Raw genomic sequence first — 24,249 nt, 5'->3', positions numbered from 1 at the left:
CTTGTCGAACAATCCTTGTATTTCATATATTTTAATAAATATACTGGATTCTGTGGAAGATTACGCTAGGTGATGGGCACAACATGAAAGAGTAGACCTTGATATCTTGTCAGAATGGATAAACTTCACATGAGTACCAACGGCGCACCTTTATAATGAGATTTACTTTTGTTCATTTGAAGCAGAATTTGACCAAAATTTCATATATGATAAGATGAAAACTCGACATTTAGATATTTTGACGATGTATTTGAATTCACAATGTTTATTTCCATGTTTATGTCGATAGGACATATTCCAATAACTTTGAATAAAAAATGCCACAGTCTGGCACATCTGTTTCCTAATAAGATATTTTACTTGTTAAAGATGTAAGTGTTAATCGAACAACCAAGCTTTATAATAATCACTTTAAAGGTACTTGGACACAGAATGGAAGTCAATATTTTCTCGATAATATAACGACTTATTTATTTAATAGCATTTCACACTGACATTAATTAAAATAAAATATTCCATTTAAAATTTTTTGGCGGGTTTGATTGACACATCCCTGCACTTTCACAAATTTTACCTTACTCTTAATCCTTAGGAAAAATGGCAACCTTGTTGTGCATTTATGAGAAATATTAAAGCTTTTATCTAGAAAAATAATTTTATTCAGAGTAGAAATGTTAGAAACCAAATTCCCTAACAAGTATCGTCATTCCGAACTAAGAATTGCGTTGAGAGTTTTTTTTTTATTGTGCCCTGTTTACAAAAACTGTGTACACAACAAGAGTATGCAAATCGAGCACACTCTTGTTATGTACATAGTTTTTGTAAAGAGGGCACGAGTTCTGTTATTGTTGATGTTTATGATTCACCGGTTGCGTTCAATTGTCACAGTCTGCTTACCTCAACTGCACTGACTGAAAATAAATTGCGTTTTTGTTTTGCTTTCAAACATGTCTACACTGAATTTTCTGGATTATACATGTAGTATTAATATTTTTTGCTTACACACAACAAGATTGCCAATTTTCCTAAGGATTAAGAATAAAATTTAAGTGCAAGGATGTGTCAATCAAACCCGCCAAAAAATTTGAAATTTTAATATCTTTTATATGAAATAAGATTTTTAATTTATTTTCGTTTGAAATGCTACTAAAATATTTTGGAGAAAATAATAACTTCAAATCTGTGTCAAAGTACTCTTAACTTTTCTATCGTCAACTAGTTACTTCCCTTAAATTATTCTTATGGATATCAATATACAATGTACCTCCCACATGCATAAAAGGGGTTTATAATTTTGGTTGATTCCATACGCAGGAATTTGCCCTATGAATGATCAATTTTTTTCAAGGGGAAAATTGTTCACAAACAAATTGCTGAAACAAGAATATCAACAGTCTTGTTTAATGTCTTAAAGTCATCATTTTTGGTAGCATTTTTTTTCCAGAAAGTACCTCGCAGTTTTCCTTACCTTGTTCTGACCTTCTTCTTTACAATATCTACACACACATAATTTTAAAAATATTTTTAGCTAAATGACCTTTTTTGTTATGATTAAAACAAATTCCTTTGTTTGTGAGTTTATTATGACATTTGTACTAGTGGTGAACAGATCCTTCACAATAAGTTCATTTTGTGCGATTGTTATCGTTAAGATTCTGCCCTCATGATCCCCAAATTGTATTCTGTTTGGCGAAATAGGTGCACAGTTGAATATTTGCAAGTGACATGTGCTGTTTTTACAAAGGCTGTGTTATTAATAGTGCCATGTTTAATGTTGCTTGCTACAGGTACTACGTGGTTATGATATTCATCATTTTCATAGCCATGAAAGAGTCTGGTAGTTAAACAGGGGACATCTTCGATAGTCACATTTGTTTGGCAGCCTCGAACAACGATGCCGTTCAATTCTTTTTACCCTTACCCCAGACTCTAAAGGTTTTTCTTTTGTTTTCTCTATAACTTGAGTTGCTTTCACGTCTTTTATATCAATCTTTTCTTTTACCCAGTCTATAACATCTTCGTGAGTTACAGCCTAGAAAAACTTTGTCGAAAAGTGCATTGACAGATTTTCTGTACCTTCTGCATACCGAGTAGTGCTGATTACATGTAGTGTCGAATAAGGTTTACTACCTGCTATCCTTTTGATTTTAAATGTTCAAGATCAGATAATTTGATATAAACCCGCATTCAGTTGTTTTTAGCTGCGGCAAATACACCACAATACATGTACGTTATTGCACAAAGAAGAAGGTATGGTTTTAGCTATATTGCGCCCTAAAAATGTAATGACATTAAAAAGTTTTGAAACTGGCTTAAATATTAGTTAAATAAATGACTCTGATAAATCAGGAAAGAATATGGCATTTCTCTATTTTCAGCAGAAAAAGCCTCAAAATGGCACATGTCAAGGGTGATTTTCCTTTAGAAAACAGTGTCCACAGCCGTCGCCCACGTTAAATTTTTGATATTTTGTGCAAAATTCAACTACAAATCACATATCTCAAGATCGTTGAGGGCGATGCCTGTGGACAATGTTATCTGAAAGAAAATTCCATTGAAAATTGGTGTCTTCTGCATTTTTTTAAAGAAAATACGGGAAAATGCACATGTTTATGACGTCATAATTAGCATTCAAAACACATGTGAGAAAAATGACTTGTATGATTTTTCTGCATTGAAATTCAATTATTTAAAAAGCATGAGTTTTCAACTTTTACACCAATTTCATTTTTTAGAAAATCACAGGGCAAATTGTGTATAGAAACCATACCTTCTTCTTAAACGGCATACAGTGCTCCAGAAAAATAAGCAAATAAATAAACAAGAATTAGGAGCGAACAGTAAGCCTGTCGTCCATAACAAACAGAAGCAAATTTAAAATTCACGATTGTTTTTATTTCAGTACTACAATAACATCGATCACAGTCACACAACAAATAGTAAAAAACTTCATCAATTATTGTATTTGCAGGAGACCATTTCTAAAATAAAAAGATAAATAAATAAATAGCATGTTTGTTTGCATTAAGAAACTTATAAACAGACTTATAGGAAAACAATATTACGCTTAAAAATATCACAAACAGACATATTGTTTAAGGTCATATCATCACATAACATTACATTAAAAATAGAAGTCTTCTTCAATATTTCGTCTTAACTTTTTTTTTGATATCGAAGATATCTGTCATCGAAGATATCTGTTGAATTTTATTCATCAAAATGAAAAGAACCATTCTGCACATGGCCAATCCTCTTAACGCTTTCAGCAGGAATGCATTCTTTTGGAACCAATATAATCTCATGAAATCTTAAGGAATTTCTTCTTGATCTGTCACTGATGAGGTGTGTTTCTCGGACGCTTGTGTCAGTGAGATCTATTACCTCTACATCGCTTCCCATAAGGGTGCGGTCAATCCGCACAATGTGTCTTAGTTCGTTGCGCCATCTTCTCCGGATCATTCCGGCAAATAGCTTGATCTTGTCTAACGATTTAGAGCAGGAAATGAACTTTGACTCTATACTGCTACTAGACCCACTACAAACATGATCTTCAAGGCTTGTACTGGAATTTCTATTTTTGGGAAAGATTCCAGAATTATAAGTTTCTTCGAATTCAGGTCGCAGTAGTCTGTACAAATATTTGTCTGAATCGGTCTCATCATTCCTGTCTTCAGTGTCGTCATCATTTTCTTCTAAAGACCCAATGACGTCATCGATACTTCCTGTCTGTGTGTGACTTGGAGAAGCTGGTACTTTTTCTTCAATAACTATTTCTTTGACAATCAATGTTGACTCGCTTATTTTTGTATCGTCATCTTTTTTTATGTAAATAAATGTCGTAATGTTTTGAAAACTCGATTTCGCCCAATCTTTCTAAATCCAAAGACCTTTCATCGCATTTATATACTTCACTGGTCTCTCCTTGATGATTCAAATCTTCATCATCTTTGTTTTCTGGTAGATGTATACGTAGCTGTAGTGAAGTTCTACTCTCAGTTTTGGAGTCAAAAGTGTTTGAATCCTCATCCAAGAAAATTGGGATTGATTCCTTTGAGAGATTTCCAAACTGCTTTTCTTTATATTAGGGCGATTGTGCTTGACTGTTATTTCCATTCTCAAGGTTGTTTGTGCTGCTTACTTCAATAGGTCTGTAATTCTTTCTAGAATCTTCAGCAAGTTCAATGTAATTTCCATCTTTATCTTCTTTGACATTTGTCAAGTTTGTCGAAAAAGTAGTTTCGGATTCAAAGGTTAATGTTCCCACAGGAAGGGGTAATATTTCTTTTCTGTGAATGGTGTAGGCAACAAACTCGCCCCTTTCTCTAAAACAATCGGAATCCAAATTGTTCTTATTTCCTCTTCCTTGTTGATCATCATTTTCAGAGCCGATTTTGATTGGTTGGATTTTGGATACTTGCTGTTCGAGAAGACTTTCCTTACCATGATAAATTGAAGGTGGTAGTGAACCATTCAGATCTGTGTCAGATTGAATCTTCCGTTTCTTTTCTTCAAATTCACATTCCTCTTCGCCTGACCCTATTGTTTAAATCATTTATACAAATATTTATAGACAATTAAATTTCTGAAAGAGAAAAATACACTAACACGTAGACATTTGATATGTCTTAAAATTAAGTAGCAATACAATAAAAAAATCGGAAAAATGCATTCATCCTTACAAACAATACAAATGTTTAATTTTGAAGATTAATCCTGGCTATGTTGAGTAATGTCTAGATAAATGAAGTTTTAATAGACTTATAGATGAAAAAATCCTTTGTATTACATAATATACTTAATTTTGACCCAACATTACTACCACTGAGCTATATTTTATATTCATATACATACATTTGCGTTTGTTCACCGCCGATTGTCTAGGTTCAAAATCCATATTGAGTCTTATACATCTATATGTCATCTGAAACATGTGAATAAAACAAATACTAAAAGGAATAAAATAATTTGGTTATATGTTGTGAAAGCAGGATATTCTGTATTTATGATAAGTTACCATTATGTAAAACTTGGCGTTTAATATTTACATTGGGTTTTATAGTTATTAGCTAGTTATGTTTATAATATTTACAGATATTTATTTGAAAGCTACTCAGTTCATTGTCTTTGCTGTGGCCTTCAACTCGACATTTAGATATATCGACGACGTATCGTCAATTAATAATGATAGTTTCTATTCCTACGTCGACACGATATATCCTGGTGAGCTTGAGATAAAAGATACCACAGAGTCCGACACTTCTGCTTCATACTTGGATATTTTACTTGAAAAAGACATTAATGGTAATCTAACAACCAAGCTATATGATAAACGTGATGACTTTAACTTTTCTATCGTCAACTTCCCTTACTTATGCAGCAATATACCTTCATCACCTGCATACGGAGTTGATTCGATACGCAAGAGCATGCTCTACGTAGGAACAATTTCTTAAACGAGGTAAATTATTGACAAGCACGTTGATGAAACAAGAATATTAACAGTCTCGTTTAAAGTAATCATTTCGTAAATTCTATGGTCGATACAATGACCTTGTCAGCAAATACAATTTATCTTTGAATGAAATGCTGACTGACGTTTTTTATACCAATTGTTAGTCCATTATTTATACACTGAATTAACCACGGATTTTTTCCGTTATTTCCTGATTATGACAACGAGCACACGGCGGGTGTGACCGGTCGGCAGGGGATGCTCACTCCTCCATGGCACCTGATCCCACCTCTGATGTTTCGGAGGGACGTGTTTGCTCTGCTCTTATTTTGTATATTTGTTTAATGGACCTTGAGATTGAATACTGTTCGTTATTTCCATATCCTTCTTTGCAAAATAGAAGAGATCAATATTTTGGTTGAATTAAGGTACTTTTCTATTCTTTATATATGAATCTGAATAAACACCAAGACCAAATGAAAGTTGTGTTTAATTTAATGTTTTTGTATTGATAAGCAATAGTATAATATAAAAAAGTTATATCTCCTGCCATGCAGTATGTCATCTAATATTTATTTCAATAAACCGAAATTGAAGATGGTGACAATAAATTTATACACATCGGTGTATTATCAAATACAATTCATATCATCGCTGCCTTCCTGAAGATGAAAACAAATTTTATCCAAGAGCAAAAAAAATCAGTTTTATTCTTAAAAAGTTTTAAAAATGAGTACTTGGTCACTCATATCATTTAAACAATAAGCTGAAGGATTTATTTAAAAAACATAAATTTACTATACATGTATATCATTTTCTTTTCAATCAATTTATACCATCTTTTTGTAATTTGTGTTAAATTTTCAGAAATGGTGATTGAGTTCTTACCTGTAAAGAGGACGTTGTCTCTTTTTATTTTACACAGTAATATTTGATAAAAAAATGTTTATAAGGGATGATTTCAGTTACCAAGAAATTGAAGTGAAAGTACATGTCAAAAAACAGGAAACTGATTTCGGAAAGTACACAGTGTTTAAAGTACACCACTATGTATAGCTTGCATTTGAATTAATAGAATGGGCGTTTTTGAAAAAAAAAACGTATTCCATTGCGTGATGTAAATTGTATTGTTAAGCTCTGAAATTCGACCCAGGAGGAAGCAAAATTTACATTATGTGTAACTTATTTAAGTAGGATAGCTTTTTAAAAATCTTTGGTGGTTTAAATATAACTTCAGGATTTTAATACCTATTAATATAATTCCATTTACATGATTGATTGGGCTATTTATCTTACTTTTAGGAAAACGTCTCCTGGATAACCATTAACTTTGAATAACCGAATCTTATTTATATGTACTGCCTTAGGAGAGATAACCATTTTCAATATTTTAGAGCAATTTATCTCCTCCACAATACAGTGGAAAAAATTAAGCTCATTTTGGAATAAAAGTTATTAAGGAAATTTCAGAGCTTTATTTTTAAACAATGTGAAGAATGTCATGATGCATATATATAATGTAAAATCTCTATATAATTTTTTTCTTGGGGGAGGGCGGTCAAATTTTCGTTGTTGGAGGAAAATGTCTTGTTTTATGGGGGAGATATATTGGACATGCGATGGAAAGAAATGTGAAAAACTGAAAATACATTACAATATATGGTAAAATATATTCAAAACCTCAGATGCTTTAAACTTGAATAATTCTCAGCAGGCCAAAGATGACCCTTAATGCAAAATTCGAAAATTGTAGAATGCACATTATTTTCATCACTTTTGTTTATCGTCTCTTATCTAGTATAATACTCGATATTAGGGTATCGTTGAATCCGCGAAATCGGGTATTCCGTGCAACTTTCTATAAAAACTTAAGAATAAAGCAACAGCGCATTATGCCAGTAACTGTTACTTGTATATCAGTATCTTGTGGATTTATTTTTATTAAACCTTATTCATAAGGTTCTCAAATAACTTTAAAATAACACAACAAACTCTGCTGGGGGTAACAAAGAGGACACAGTGGCGTTATCATTTTCCAATATAATTTCTAAAAACAAATAACTACACTTCGTTTGTCTTTATTTCCAATTAAAGTATATCAAATCACAAACCATGGGAGATTCTTTTTATCACATATTTTTGTTCACTATAGATGTGTATTTTGTCGTTATTTCTAATCCAAAGTTCTTTTTCGGTTACCTCGGACCAAATAACGTAAGAAATAAAATCACGCTGTATGAAATAGTTCGTACAAATATAAAAGAGAGAAAATATTTCAGCGCTTATTTTTTAGTTCAGGAATGAAATTTTGTTAAAATACATCAAATAAAGTGAAATTTGACAAATTAAGTAATTCTCTCTATCATACACATGCATCTGTTTATTTACATCAAGTCGCGCGGCGTAGGAATACATAGTGTTGATACGAAAACGATATCACATGAGCTATATCAACGGGATAAAAGGGAAAATATGTGATAAACTAAATTTTCTAATTTGTGCACTTTTCACAAAACGTGAAATTTTAAAGAAATTAAACGACCAACGCCGTGTTATGTATTTTTACTGAAAAATGTATGGCGTCCCTTTCTCGTGAAATATAAATTACTCCTAACAGTTAGAGAGTACAGTATAAGCGAGTCATAATTGTATATCTCTGCCATTATAGAATACCAACGTTATTATAAAGAAGAAGATAAAATAAGATGAAATAAATACGCACGGGAAAACAGTTTGAAAATAGCTAATTGAAGCGGGGTATCTTTTTTATGTCAATAAATTTATTTTATTGAATTTCTCAATATAGATCGAAGTACAGTCATATTGATATATGAATTACATAGTCAAGTTTTCACATTTCTTATAGTTTTTACGTTTATGAACATGTTAATGAACAATCTAAAATAATGGAGTGTTCAATTGCCTTGGAAACTCTTGTCTTACCTTTTGGGAATATAATTCCTCATCGGACATTAAAATTTCATAAAAATCGTAGCCATTTCCTTTCTTTATCATTGGCGTCGGAACCGGGGGGGGGGGGGCTTACCCCCCCCCCCCCCCACTCACTTTTTTCCCAATACAGTAAAACACGGTTATAGTGAAGTCCTAGGGACCAGTGAACTTAATTCGCTATATCTGTAAATCGTTATATCCGAATTCATATAACCATATATAGCGAATTCGCAATATGCATGTTTTCCTTCAAGTGTTACTACTATCAAATATGTTAGGGAAGTAAATATTACAAAACAAACCTTTGATAACTAAGGTTTTATTATGAATTGAATTTCATATACAAATGCTGAGAGAAAATAAAGTCAGTTCAATTATTCAAATTTTAAAATCTTTGAAAGTTCGTTATAAAAGATGTAAAATTCATTATATTTAATCTCAACGGGACTCAAAAGCAGTTCGCTATATCCGTAAATTCATTATATCAGAATTCGTTATAACCATAGAATTTTACAAAGATTTGATAAGAATTTTGCCGGGGACCCAGAAAAACTTCGTTATATTCGTGAAATCGCTATATCCGTGTTCGTACTAAACTTGTTTTACTGTAGATTCTTAGTATATACATTGAACCTTGTTACATAGGTAAAGACCCCCCCCCCCACTTTCCACAGATACCTCACAGTATAGGCTAAAAATTGGTAAAGTTTTGGTGTTTGGAGAAAAATTAAGGTACTAAAGTTCGAACCTAACCCCCCCCCCCCCATTCTTCCTTACGATTAAAAATATATGACCGAGTTTAACCGACCGTGACATCCAAAGAGAGGTCTTTTAGACACATGTATTACACAGTCGAGGCTGTTTTGTCAGAGGTGGTCAAGAAGCCTTTAGCCCCCCCCCCCCTCCCTTTTGAAGTCGCCAGGAAATGGTAAAATATTGATGACAGCGTAATTAAACGATCAACAGTTATGTTCTCTCATAAATTGTATTCCTGTAACTATCATTGTCTCTGCCAAACTTTTGAAGACATATTCTGCAAATATGTTTGAATGATAAATAAGATAAGAAAAGATGTTCAAAAAAAGAGAAAGAGGGTTCTTTTAGCCAAAATTTTAGACATTTTTATCATTGCATTATTTATACATTCAAAAATAAATTTGATTTTATGCACAAGATGAATGTGAAAGTAATTAATTACGCATAATTAGATAGAATAGGCAATCTCTTGTTTATACATGGCATCATATCTGGTGTGTGAAATGTGTTTCCGTATAATTTGATTTATTTACAAATTGTTCATGTTTGTCGTGTTGATGTGGAATTATTATAAATTCCCGAATTCTGATTGTAGTGGAACGGAGAGTTGTCTTTCCTGTGTTTACTGGTAATGTTAGGAGTTATCGCTCTTTAATGTAACTCTCCTGTGTTCTTGTATTCTATACCTGCGTTGACCCAACGTGGAGCGGTCCCGCCGCATGTATGTTTTGTGCAGTATACCTCTGCTACTTTGTTCCATCTATGTCCTCTCAAAATGTAAGTTATTTATACATCATGTTTTCATAAGTATATGTTGCAATAGCATTTTCAGCACGCATGGTTATTTATCTTGTAAAATAGTTTGCCTTGCTACTTTATAAAGACCGCCATTTTTTCTCGTGTTTACATGTTGAAGTCTTACTAAGTTGACATCTATTTTCTGTGAGTTAATCTTATTTTTCATAATAACTGATTTATTTAGGCTTACTATTTTTTCCCATGGTGCGCATTATATTTATATTTAATTACGTCCTATTTTTGTGGTTTTTTCCCTGGCTAGGCACCTTGCTTTAAATTACATGTACACTTTTTCATTGTCTCAATATTGTTGTATTAAAGTTAGGTTATTATGTGAATTAATTTGATATGAATTTGTATTTTGTTTTGTGTCTTGATTGTCATATATACTTATGTTTTTTGTTATGTATTTTTTCAGCTCTTTACCACACATTCACACATATGCAACTGATTAAAGAATTCTGAACATCAGTGTGACTTGGTTATACTTACTGTTTTCCAAACAGTACAGTAAAGAGATTTGAGACAACACGGAACTATGGCTTCAGCAGAGAAACTCTCCACAGACAAGGCTGAAGATACTAATACGTTGACAAAACGTGAAACCAAATTTAGTGAAAAAGGACATGTTCATTTTGAAGAAACCTGTATGAAATATAAGAAGCCTTTATTCAGAAGTTGGAAGGTAATAGAAGACTTTATCCTTAGCATACAACAAACTGACAAGAACATTGATCATTACAGAGAATTAGAAAGTCAAATCAACAGTGCCTTTAGTGATTATCAAAGACACACTGAAGACTATTTGTCATTTCTGCGACAGTATAACAGTGAGTTAACAAGAAATGAAAGGCAAAGATGTGCTGATGATTTTGATAAGGGAAAATCTGTAGTGCAGAAAGCTCTCAACAATATTAAAAAACTGAAACTTGACCTGTTAGACTCGGTCTCAAATGTATCTATATCTAGTTCAGAGAAGAAAAGAAGAGGGGAACGCAAATTAGAACTAATGAAAAAAGAAGCAGAGTTAAAGAAAGAGAAACTACGTCTGGAAGTTGAAGAGAGCATTCAGAAGGCAGAACTAAAGAGGAAGAAAGAGGAATTGGAGATTGACTTAAAACTACTTAAACAAGAAAGCATTATAGAAGCGGCTAGCGACGAGGAATCTGTGGAAGATCTACAGTTGGATGAGGAAACTTCCAGTCAAAGAGCGTCTAAGTATGTGTCCAGTTTACCTGATGAGATTCCCAGTGAGATCCCTAATCAGCCTAATGTCGATTCAAGTAAACAAAAAACTGTACATGCTGTAGGAAGTGATTCCCAGACAATGATGTCTGAAATGTCATTGTTTCTCATGAGAAAGCAGTTGCTACCTGAACGCTTTTCAAATTTTGAGGATACACCTGAATCTTACACAGCATGGAAATCCTCCTTTAAGAACATTATCGGTGAACTGAAAGCTTCAGCTTATGAGGAACTTGAGCTGCTTATAAATAAACTTACTGGAAATTCCAAGCAAGCAGCATCTGGAATTCGGAATGCAAACCCAGGAAAGCCTAAACATGCATTAGGTCTTATTTGGGAGAGACTAGACCATATGTATGGCAGACCGGAAATGGTGGAAGCCTCAATTCGCCAACAGCTAGAAAACTTTCAGCCAGTCAAATCAGGAGAAAACAAACGACTCTATGATTTACTGAACATTCTTATCAAGATAGAATCGTTAATGACAAACTCTGTGTTTGCTAGCAGTCTAGCTTATTTCAATTCGTCAACCGGTGTAAACCCAATCATCACTAAGTTACCTTTCAATCTTCAAGAAAAGTGGATCACCCGAGCTTCAACATACAAGAAAACAAATAGTGTGCCATTTCCACCATTTACATACTTTGTGGCATTCATCAGAGAAATCAGTGAAGTGAGAAATGACCCTGCCTTTTCTTTCATCAGTAGTCGACAATCTACAGTGAATAAACGACAAGTCCATGCGAAGAAATCTGACGTCACTAATTCTGTTAGCCACTTGCAGATTCGTTGTCCTTACCATAAAGCTAATCACAGCATTCATGACTGCAAGGCTTTTCGTGCAAAACCACTCACTGAAAGAAGAAACTTTCTTCAAAGTAAGAACATATGTACAAGATGTTGTGTATCTGCCAGACACTGTGCTAGAGATTGTCAAGTGAATATTCAATGTAAAACTTGTGGGCGTAACAACCATACCACAGCACTACATCTAGATAAAGCTTCATCTGCAAGTGCGAGCGTTCATGGCGGGGAGGGAATTCGTAATTCCTTTGCTCAACCAAAAGCATCTGGACATGGCAAAGAAAATCTTCCCCCACTACCTAAGGAGTCAAAGGACACTGATAGTTTTGTGACGTCAATGTGTACCACCTTTTGCGGAGATATCTTCCAAGGAAGATCTTGTAGTAAAACATTTCTTGTGGATGTCTATCATCATGATAACCCAAACAATGTGCTCCGTGTTTATGCAATTGTTGATGATCAGTGTAATCAGACACTTGCTTCACCAGAACTGTTAGACACATTAGATACATCTAGCATTCCTACAAAGTTTACCTTAGCCACTTGTTCGGGAAAAACAGCTATGTATGGCAGGAATGTTCTTGGACTAAAAGTGCGTTCTATTGACAGGACAGTTACTTTGGATCTTCCATCTGTCCTTGAATGTGAAGATATACCTAATGACGTGTCGGAGATTCCCACACCAGAAATTGCGAAATCTTACACACATCTTAGTGTTATTGCATCTAAGATTCCGGAGTTTGATCCGAATTCTAAAATTCACCTACTTATCGGCAGAGATTTGTTGGAAGCCCACCATATCAAAGAGCAAATCCTTGGACCCCGAGGAGCGCCATTTGCTCAGAGGCTTGCGCAGGTATGTTAAGGAAGCATATGAGTAATTTCTCGGGAAATTTAGACTTTTTGAAGAAAATTTAGTTTAATAAATTACCAAAACCACTGATAAACGTAAACTTTTATTTACTATTGCATACAGATAACAACCTGTCTACGGCAAAGACGTGCATCACCGCCATGGTATCACGTGACTTCTATCAATAGAAAAATTTTCCTTAATAAAAAGGCTTACAGAACAACAATACCCCGGAGTTTGATAATTTCTTTGAGTATGTAATATAACTGAAAACATCTATTTTATCTAAAAAGTGCTGCTAAATCCCACTATCTTGTCCGTAAAATATTTATTCCACACATTCGCACGAAACCTTACCCTTTGTTTTGAATTTTATACATATGAATCGTGATTTTTCGTACAACCATGCTTAACTCGGGATTCTAGCAGCACTTTCCAAGTTTGTTTTAGCGCAAACTTTGAATATTTACTAATCGTATGTTTTGAAATATCAAGCTTATTGTTGTTCTGTTGCATTTTTTGGTCAAGAATGACAGACGATAGGCCGACCCGGATACGTAATATAGCTGACTGTCTTCGAAAGAGAATATAATCGATGAAAATAAATAAGCATACCTGTCAAATTAATTGAACTCCATATGAATTTAACACAGTATTTTCGATAATTCCTTTTAAACTCCATTTTACGTATCTTTGAACTTGCCGTCTTAGCCAAATTCTCTTTACACGACATAATCAATTTCCAAGTTACTTGATGTACCCATATGACGTCATCGATAATAGATTTCAATCATAATGACTGCTACAACATAACAAGATAAACGCATTTTATTTTTGTTAATGTTTACACGTTTCTAATCATTTTCTAGATTTAAATTACATAGCTAAATACCAATATTACGAAAACTGTATTTCTAAAATTGACGTCATCTTGCCTACTATGACGTCATAATGCAGCACTGATTTAGCCATGGTAGAAAATCTTGTATGCTTCCTTATTCCCCCTGCGTGGTTTTGGCTGGGTCATAATTGGTGAAGTTTGTCACGGAAAGATTCACCAACGAACATCACTTAATGTCAAGAAAGTCTCCATTCTCAATGACGGAAGAGTGACATGTAATGAACCTTGTCCAAACTATATGCTAGTAAAGAAACAGATCTCATCAGACTACAAAGATAGTAACCGTGATTTTCAGTTTCATGGTGATGACGTTTTCTTGAAAACCCCAGAGGATGACCGTATTGGCCTATCTGTGGAAGACAGACAATTCTTGAAACTTATGGAAAAATCATTTACGAAGAACAGTGAAGGGTTATGGACTGCTCCTCTCCCTTTCCGACAGTCTCCTGTCAACATGCCAAATAACAGATCTCAAGCTGTCCACAGGGCACAAATTCTACATATCAGTTTGCAAAGAGACTCTGTTAAAAAGGAACAATTCGTGAAATTCATGGACAAAGTATTGAAAAGTGGAGCCGCAGAAGTTGCCCCAAATTCTACAAGCTACGCCTGCTGGTACTTACCGCTGTTTGGTGTAAGCAACCCAAAGAAACCGAATCAGATAAGGGGTGTTTTTGATTCGTCAGCCAAATATGGAGGCGTTTCACCCAACTCTATGCTTATGACGGGCCCAGACATGATAAATAGCCTCCTTGGAATATTACTACGCTTTAGAAAGGATGAGGTTGCCATGACTACAGACATCGAACAGATGTTTTACCGGTTTCGTGTAGATGAGAACCACCGTGATTTTCTACGCTTTCTCTGGTACAGAGATAACAACCCTGAGGAGGATTTGATAGAGTAAAGGATGACCTCACACGTATTTGGAAACAGTCCATCACCCGCAGTTGCCTGTTACGGACTCTTAAAAACAGTAGAAAATGCTGACCCAGATGTTAAAAATTTCGTGAAACATAACTTTTATGTTGACGATGGACTCATTTCCTTAACGAGTGAATCAGATGCTATTGGATTGATGAGACGTACTCAAGACATCATGAAAACAGAAGGACAAATTAGACTACATAAAATAACATCCAATAGAGCTGCAGTTATGGAAGCCTTTGACATTAGTGATAGAGGAGAAGAAGTGAAAGAAATTGACAATGATCATTTGGTTCATAGATCTCTTGGACTCTGTTGGAATTTGAAGGAGGACACCTTCGTGTTTACTGTACCTAAGGATGAAAAGCCCTTTACCCGTCGTGGTTTGCTGTCAACGGTAAACAGCTTGTTTGACCCCATCGGCTTTATTGCTCCTATTACCATTAGTGGCAAAATTCTCCTACGAGAATGTACACCAGAAGGAATCGACTGGGATGAACCACTACCCACAGATCATCTTCACAAATGGAAAGAATGGCAATCTTCTATTGACTGCCTCAGTGACATTGCCATACCCCGTATGCTGTCCCATACATCAGGCAGTTTAGTCAAAGTGTCAGAAGTCCATATATTTTCTGATGCTTCAGAAAAAGCAATAGCTGCGTCAGCCTACCTGAAAACAGTGGATAACGATGGGCTTACCAGTGTTCGTTTCATCATAGGCAAAGGCAAGTTAGCCCCACTCAAGGGTATAACCGTCCCTCGCCTGGAGTTATGCGGTGCGGTCCTAGCGTCTGAGATTGCAGAAATTATATCTGTCCAACTCCATATTCCATTGTCATCAATGAAATTTTACACAGACAGTCGAGTGGTTTTAGGATATATTAACAACCACACTCGTCGTTTTTATACATATGTGAGCAACAGAGTCGACCGAATTTTGAGAATATCTTCTGCGGACCAATGGAACTTTATCTCCAGTGAGAAAAACCCTGCTGACTCTTGTACAAGATGCATCACGACGGTTGTTGACATCATGCAACTACCATGGTTCATCGGACCTCAATGGCTTTGCAACGACTCAGAATCAGAGGTGACACCTACACAGTATCCTCTCATTGAACCTGAAACTGACCAGGAAGTTAGACCATTGGATGTGAAAATCGCTACTTGTATTCACACTGCCGTCACTGTGTCAACACCACAACCCAGTCTCAATACTAACAGATTTGAACATTTTTCTAATTGGTGTGATCTTATCACTGGAATTACATGCCTTCAACGATTCTGTCGTAAACTTGGTCTACAAAAGAAACCTGTCACACTCAGCCGCAATGATGAGATACAGATAGCCGAAAACTTTGTGTTGAAACAAGTTCAGCAAGAGAACTTTTCTAAAGATATAAAGAAACTGATTGCTGGAAATCCGTTGACCAAGGATAGCAACATTACAACACTTTCACCCTTTTTGGATGAGAAAGGACTACTTCGAGTTGGAGGTAGAATAAACAAAGCTACTGGAATAATACATGGAAAGGAAATCAACCCAATTATTCTTCCTAAACAGAATCATATATCTTGTCTTCTGATTCGTCATATTCATGAACAAGTAAAACATCAAGGGAGAATATTTACGGAAGGAGCCCTTCGCAGCGCAGGATATTGGGTTATTGGTGCCAAGCGCATGATTGCTTCTATGATACACAAGTGTGTCACTTGTCGCAAACTTCGTCGCAGCCTCGAAACACAGAAGATGGCGGATGTTCCACCTGACAGAATTACACCAGGACCAGTATTTACGTCTGTTGGAATTGATGTATTTGGACCATGGGATGTTTCCACTCGTAAGACTCGTGGAGGAGCAGCAAATAGTAAACGATGGGGGTTGTTGTTTACTTGTCTTACTTCTAGAGCAGCACACATCGAAGTTCTTGAGAAAATGACAAGTTCGTCATTCATAAATGCTTTACGAAGATTCCTTGCAGTCCGTGGACCAGTGAAGTTCATACAATCAGATCGTGGCTCTAATTTCATCGGAGCGGCTGAAGAGATGAAGGTGAACACTGTGAAGGTAGAAGAAGGAACAGTACAGAAATATTTAAACAAATCTGGGATCACTTGGATTTTCAATGTGCCTCATTCCTCCCATATGGGAGGCATCTGGGAACGAATCATAGGAATGACCCGTAAAATATTGGACTCTATGCTTTTGGAATGTAGTAACAAAACCCTCACTCATAAAAAACACTATCAACGTTCTTATGTGAAGTTTGCGCCATTATAAACTCCCGTCCAATTGCACCTATTTCATCGGATCCTAATGAACCTTTGATACTTACACCGTCCATGCTCCTTACTGGGAAAGTGGAATTCTTACCTGTTGTGTCCGATTCACTCAGCCCTCAAGATGTTTACCGTTCTCAGTGGAAACATGTGCAACATCTAGCCGACATTTTCTGGCGACAGTGGCGTAAACAATATTTGTGTATTTTACAGAGTAGAAGAAAATGGGATCGTGAACAGAGAAACGTAAAAGTGGATGATGTAGTGTTGCTGAGAGACCCTGCAGAACATCGTAACTGTTGGCCAATGGGTGTTATTGACCGTGTGTTTACCAGTGATGATGGCTTGGTGCGAAAAGTGGTCGTTCGAACCATTAGAGGCGATAAACCAACCTTTTATATCCGCCCTATTCATGAACTGGTGCTTCTGATCGAATCTCAGTGACACATTTTTGGCTTAACGTGTGACAGTTATGTAATTGTTTAGATGTATTCAAAGTGCATTGTACATGTATTGGCTGATTTTTCCATAACCTTTTATATGTTTTTTCTTAGAAATGCATGTTGGAAATATTTTGCCTCATATATACTTTGTAGTGGCATTTTACTCATGCCAGACGGGGAGTGTAGTGGAACGGAGAGTTGTCTTTCCTGTGTTTACTGTTAATGTTAGGAGTTATCGCTCTTTAATGTAACTCTCCTGTGTTCTTGTATTCTCTACCTGCGTTGACCCAACGTGGAGCGGTCCCGCCGCATGTATGTTTTGTGCAGTATACCTCTGCTACTTTGTTCCATCTATGTCCTCTCAAAATGTAAGTTATTTATACATCATGTTTTCATAAGTATATGTTGCAATAGCATTTTCAGCACGCATGGTTATTTATCTTGTAAAATAGTTTGCCTTGCTACTTTATAAAGACCGCCATTTTTTCTCGTGTTTACATGTTGAAGTCTTACTAAGTTGACATCTATTTTCTGTGAGTTAATCTTATTTCTTACAATAACTGATTTATTTAGGCTTACTATTTATTCCCATGGTGCACATTATATTAATATTTAATTCTGTCCTATTTTCATGGTCATTTCCCTTGCTAGACACCTTGCTATAAATTACATGTACATTTTTTCATTGTCTTAGCATTGTTGTATTTAAGTTAGGTTATTATGTGAATTAATTTGATATGAATTTGTATTTTGTTTTGTGTCTTGATTGTCATATGTACTTATGTTTTTTGTTATGTATTTTTTCAGCTCTTTACCACACATTCACACATATGCAACTGATTAAAGAATTCTGAACATCAGTGTGACTTGGTTATACTTACTGTTTTCCAAACAGTACACTGATACTTTACAATTCTGTTGTGTAGGGAATGAACATTAGGAAGATGCATATACTTTCAACATAAGGTAAAATATAAAGCAAATCGAATCCTTTTTGTGTACAGATCATGAAATGTACTGAGCTCCACGGGTAATTGTTGTCCCGAGCGTATTAATCTCGAAATCCAAATTCTTACTTGGCTAGTGATATCTTTAAAAAACATGTGTATCTAGATGAAAGTTAACTCGGCAACATGCGCCATCCCATTCTTTAAGTTTTATTAGGTGTTTACACCTCCTATACCCGATTTCGCGGATTCAACGATACCCTAATATCGAGTACAGTATTATACGCGATTTCACGGATAATACCCAATTTCGAGTATTCTTTCCGACCTGTTCATATGTACAAGGTATGTGTATAACAAAGCCAATCTGATGGAACTGAATCAAGATTGAAAGAGATTTTTATTAAGGTGTATTTTGAAACAAAATCAGATTTAATTCAATTTTCCTAATCAATTACACATATCGATGATTTGACAAAGGAGAAAGTAAAAGAAAAAAAGATGAAAAGAACGAATGAAAGAAAAGGAAGAAAAGAAAGAAAAATAGAAGTTAACAAATAAACAAACAACAAAAGAAATCCAATATGAATAATCTTAAATCATCTTCACTATAAATTGCTGGAAGAACGTCTAATATGAATACATCATCCACAAAGTTGATCTTTGTCTTTAATATATCTACTTCGTTAGAAGAGCCTCCTCCTTAATTAAGTAAAGCCTCGGTCTCACTATCACTTAATTCTGACGAGACGGACTCTTCGTGGCGTCTCCGAGTATGACCCACGTCTAATGGGGTCAATCCATAGTCACCCTCTTACTTCATTCATATGTTGCTGATAAAGTTTCAGTTATGGATTCATTTTACCTCGACTCTTCTTCCAAAAACGATAATTGGCTGAATTATTTTGAGTTATTTGAAGCTTCCTTTGTTGGATATATTGGTGATTATGATGGATCTGGAGTTGGATATACCGTATATATTGTATTGGTACCTTCAATAGGCATAAACGTAGCTCCAAATTCTTTTGTGATTGGTTCAGTTTAGAATTTCTGAATATTTCAATTAAACTGGCAGTTTCAAATCCGGAGTGTAACAATTTAATGGGAAGGGATGTATCAGTCTTGAGTTGGTTGACTATTAGTTCCTTTTGGTTCCTGACTAAAATCATTTTTCTCCACGAAGCTCAGCGACTCAAGTTTTGATACTTTTTGCTGGTATATATCTGTCGTTTCATTATCAGAGAAATTTTCCAATTTATTTAATTCTGAGTCATCGGACGAAGATGGTCCTCTAAAATGTTCTTCGGAGAAGCAATCATGTGTATGAACATGAAGAGATATTTAATGTATCAATAAGTATATCTGTTTTGTTTTGACTCCTAAGATGACTTTTTTACGAATAAGTCGTTATATTCTAAACCATTTCGGTAAAAAATATATATAAACAAGATTTGCATAATTTCAATCCAAATACACCGCAGATTATGTTAAAATCACAATATAATTAAGTATTATTGCAGAATTGTTTTCTAAACATGAATAAGATTGGAAAGAAAAGACTTCCAAATCAATTGTAATAAGTAAAAGACATATTGCCATTTTTTCAGCAAATATTTATATTTTCGATTGCAATGAATGGTTGTATTTACATTGTAAGATAGTATAAAACACCTATGATATGCGTTTTAACTAATTTCTTTTAAGCATGCATTGGCTATTTTTACATCGACAAAATGACTAAAAGTGCTGGTTCAATTTATGTTTCTCATTTTAACGCATTTAAATCCGATTTCCATCTCTGTTTTTTTTTTTCTTTTGAATGGGCTTAGTGGTCGAGGCCAATTTGAGACTATTGTGTTACCCTTTAAAAGAAGAACTCTTGATAGAAACACAAAAATATCAAAATTTTAAACTAAAGTGTATAAACATTCTCCTTGTCAAATGAAAAATGAGAATTTAAGATAAAATATCTAAAAATTAAGCTATATCTCATGATAAATTTGTTACCCAAATAATTTTATATGTAATAATGTAACGCTATCTCAACCTTTAGTGACTTAGGGCAAATCTAGCCCCCCCCCCCCCTCCCCCGACGAATCGCATTCGTTTACAAGCAGCGCGCAGTTTTGTTAAACTGACAATGTTAGTTTAGTGACATACAATGTAGTATAGGGGATTGAAGATTTACAATAATCACCAGTTTGGCTAATACATGCATTTATCATTTCTTTTCAGTTTCTAAATGCACTTTATATTTATTAGAGAATGAAGTTCAATGCTTATATTTGAGTATTCATAGTAAATCATAATTCCATCGATTAAAATCGTATCCCTTAATGTATAATAACGTACTTTACAAAAAAGGAATGTTGTCAAATGTTCATGAAGATTTGTCAAATTTCAAAATTATGTGTATAGATGTTGTTAGTTTAATTTTCTTGAAATCAATTTTGGTATTTTAGTTAAGTTTTTATTCTCGTTCTTTGCTGCACATAAATAAGGAAGCCAAGGAGGGGCATTGATTTACTTGTTATGACTTTTTTATTATAATTATTTGTTTTGCCTAATTTTGTTTAGATCTTTTTTTGTTAGTTCTAACTAAGTGTTGGTAAACTATTGAGAACGATTAATTGTTGTTTTGTTGTAAAACGTACAAAACTGCTGTGATAACTAAATTTTTATCTGTTAATTACTTGCGCCCTTGAGGGATATTGACTTATTTCTTAAGTGTTTTGATTTAGTTTTTAGGTCACCTGAGTCGTGCGTCGTCCGTCGTCCGTCGTGCGTCGTGTGTTAACATTTGAACATTTTCAGCTTCTTTTCTGAAACCACTGAAAAAATTTTAACCATATTTGGCACAAAGCATGTATGGGTAAAGGGGAACAAAAATTGTGAATTTCATGATCCCTGCCTCCCTGGGGCCTGAGGGGTAGGGCCAAAACCACTGAAATTAATGCAATCTTTAAAAATCTTCTTCTTTACTCCTGGACATCAAGCAGTCAATCTGTTTGCATGATTGTAATCAGCAATGAGTCCTCTACCAAAATTGTGAAATTCATGGCCCTGGGGTCAGGGGTTCTAGTGCTAGGGTGGGGCTAAATAAGTAGGTAGTGAAAATGCATTATTTCTTTGAAAATCTTCTTCTCTGCTCCTGGGTATTGAATAAACCAACTATGTACATAGTTATGATGAGCAAGAGTGCTTCTACCAAAATTGTGAATTTGATGGTCCAAGGTTCAGGGGATCTGTTGTTAAGGCGGGGCTCTATTGATTATAAAGTGAAAATCCATGATTTCTTTGAAAATCTTCTTCTCTGCTCTGGGTATTAAATAAACTAACTAAGTACATAGTTATGAAAAACAAGATTACCTCTACCAAAATTGTGAATTTTATGGCCCCAGGGTCAAGGGTTCTTGTTTTAGGGTTGGGCTCTAATGATTATATATAGTGAAATGCATGACTTCTTTGAGCATCTTATCCTTTGCTCTTGGTTAATATGCTAATGATCTAATTACATACATGTATTTAAGGCCAGGATTTATTTTATTTTCAGTTTTATAAACCCTCCGCTCAAGGTTTAGAATTTTCAGAAAAAATAAAACAATTTTTTCTTTCCGATGTCAAATTTGAGTCGGGTTCGAGATTTCAAATTTACAAAGTCGCACTTCCGGTTTTAAGATGAAACGGCGGGTAAATAATGCTAGATCTATCTGAGAAGATAGCTTGGTTTAGTGTAAAATTCATCGATTCAAGTGCCATTCAAAACGTTTCACCCGTTAAAAGGACAAATTAAATGCTTACGACTTTGTTGCACAATGACATGCTGGTGAGATAATTATGTGTAAGTTTCAGAAGCATCTGTCTGTAAATTATTTTCCTCCCCCAGGTTTTAAACTGCCAGTGGTAGCTAATGCATATTGTCAGCGACATTGTTTAGATCTCTGTTATAGCTTACAGTCAAGGCATTATTCTTCAGAAAAGGGTTGCTTATGCATCAGATGTAATGAATAAAATTATGGGAGAGGTTAAGTCCATTTGAGGAAGAAATAAACAATAACCTGAAGAAATAAAGAAAAAATCGACTATTAAATGGCAAAAATATACAAATATATACAGGCATGAAGTATCATTTGTATCAGCCATTAAAATTATTTTACACTTAATTGAAAAAATGTTCACCCTACTCCCTAGTACTCCCTGTCTGTTTTATGATGGGAATTATATAATTTTAGACATCAAGTAAATTTTAGAACTATACCTACATATTCACCTAACACATATAAAAAAAAATGAGGATATATTGAAAGACATTTAAAAAATTGATTTTTTTAGATACATACATACCAACATCACAAAATTTATTTAACTGGCCCAAACTGGCAGACGATGAAATAAGCAATGTTCTACTTTCGTATTTGTAAGCATTATGTGTCCAGTGGTAGTGAGCCTATTAGAATGGCATAAAAATAGAATGTACAAATGTTGATAATTGATTTATCAAAAAAAAAAATATTCTCTTCTCATTCGGGACATTTTTATTCTCATGTTCATAACTAAACCTAAAACATAAAAAAAAATGCTGGCCTTGTAATGAAGAAAGGGGCCTCTTTTGAAATAGATAATTTCAGGGCCGCTGGGTCAGGGGTACCAGGGGGGTACTTTGACTAAAAATAAATTAATGCTTTGAAATCTGCCCTTTGATAAGCAATGGTGCCTCTTTCCAAATTTGTGAATTTCATGGCTTTTGGATTAAAACACGAACCAAATACAATCACTGGAAAGTTGTTGCATAATACTCAGGTGACCTATAAGGCCCGTGGGCCTCTTGCTATGTGTTTTGACAGAATTCTTGTGACTTAACTTCGCATTCTACAGTACCTGGTTATAAGTGAGTTATAATTTCATTTTTCAACTATACATTTCATTAAAAAATGTACTTTTCTGCAATACTAATGCAATATTATTTCTTGATCATTTTTTATGACCAAAACCCATAAAATGCAGAATTCTTTTTAGTTTCTTCATATTATTTCAAAATACTTTTATCTATAGGCATTACAATGAAATTAAAGGTCAAGTACAAAATAAAATTTCTAAGACTTAATTTTGTTCAGAAATCATAGTATTTTGAGGTTAGAAATTTTTGTCTTGTTAATTTTATAATTTATTCTCAGTGATTTGAGAATTGTTTTGTTTATCATTTTAAGACAAGAAAATTTGAATAATTTTGCACGATACAGTAAAAAAATCATAAAAAATTGAGCTTGAATTTTCAAAACAAATTTTTATAAAAATTGGTTTTTCAATGAAATATATAGCGTAAAAATGCAATTATAACTCTTTTATGGTCACATACAGTAGTTATTTTAAATTTGTTATGACAAGTTTACTTCACACAAAGTGGCCTGAAAGATTGGGGCACGTATAGTTTCAGAAAAAAAAAATGTCCCTGAATTTATTACTAACGACAAGATAAAATAGTTGTCATGATCTTGTATTCAATCATTATGGAAGCTGGAAGTAACCTATAAGAATTAAGTAATAATTTTTTAGGAAAACGTTTATAAGTTATAACAACACAAATAATATTTACTTTTACAATTTCTAATTCAAAAACCACAGTTAAAATAGGACTAAACACTATTTTTATTATAAAAATTAAGCCAAGCAACATGTTTCAATAGCCTTCTTACGTTTAATTATCTCTAGTACGAAACATTCACAACAAATAAGTTAAAACAAAAAAAGTTATAACAATTGAGTCATAACAAATAACAAGTCAATGTCCCTCCAGGGCTTCCGTACATTCCAGAATAAAAGCAATTAAAAAGTAATTTTGCATATAAACTAGGGTCTCTCTGTGATTATAAAAAAATCAAGCGAAT

The 24,249-nt window shown here is 34.2% G+C and overlaps 4 protein-coding genes across 4 annotated transcripts; 2 read left to right on the top strand and 2 right to left on the bottom strand.

The window, feature by feature from the left end:
- Nucleotides 1–3,189: 3,189 nt before the first annotated feature.
- On the bottom strand, nucleotides 3,190–4,029 carry LOC134269544 (uncharacterized). Its single transcript, XM_062751746.1, has 2 exons — nucleotides 3,973–4,029; nucleotides 3,190–3,876 (listed from the first exon to the last, which is right to left on the bottom strand). The coding sequence occupies exons 1-2, from the start codon at nucleotides 4,027–4,029 to the stop codon at nucleotides 3,211–3,213; spliced, it is 723 nt and encodes a 240-aa protein (XP_062607730.1). The 3' UTR covers nucleotides 3,190–3,210.
- LOC134269539 (uncharacterized) lies at nucleotides 3,777–6,391 on the bottom strand. Its single transcript, XM_062751740.1, has 3 exons — nucleotides 6,344–6,391; nucleotides 4,855–4,924; nucleotides 3,777–4,539 (listed from the first exon to the last, which is right to left on the bottom strand). Exons 2-3 carry the CDS (start codon nucleotides 4,922–4,924, stop codon nucleotides 4,085–4,087), a joined length of 525 nt encoding a protein of 174 aa, XP_062607724.1. The 5' UTR covers nucleotides 6,344–6,391; the 3' UTR covers nucleotides 3,777–4,084.
- A 4,108-nt stretch (nucleotides 6,392–10,499) lies between these two features.
- LOC134269543 (uncharacterized) lies at nucleotides 10,500–14,671 on the top strand. Its single transcript, XM_062751745.1, has 2 exons — nucleotides 10,500–12,866; nucleotides 14,060–14,671. Exons 1-2 carry the CDS (start codon nucleotides 10,500–10,502, stop codon nucleotides 14,669–14,671), a joined length of 2,979 nt encoding a protein of 992 aa, XP_062607729.1.
- LOC134269538 (uncharacterized) lies at nucleotides 13,976–17,640 on the top strand. Its single transcript, XM_062751739.1, has one exon. It carries the CDS (start codon nucleotides 14,675–14,677, stop codon nucleotides 16,973–16,975), a length of 2,301 nt encoding a protein of 766 aa, XP_062607723.1. The 5' UTR covers nucleotides 13,976–14,674; the 3' UTR covers nucleotides 16,976–17,640.
- Nucleotides 17,641–24,249: the final 6,609 nt, after the last annotated feature.

This window comes from Saccostrea cucullata, unplaced genomic scaffold (assembly GCF_032062105.1).
Source record: "Saccostrea cucullata isolate Sc308-1 unplaced genomic scaffold, CSIRO_AGI_Scuc_v1 ctg3229, whole genome shotgun sequence".
NCBI classification, from domain to species: Eukaryota; Metazoa; Mollusca; class Bivalvia; order Ostreida; family Ostreidae; genus Saccostrea; species Saccostrea cuccullata.
This window is presented reverse-complemented; position numbering and strand designations above follow the sequence as displayed.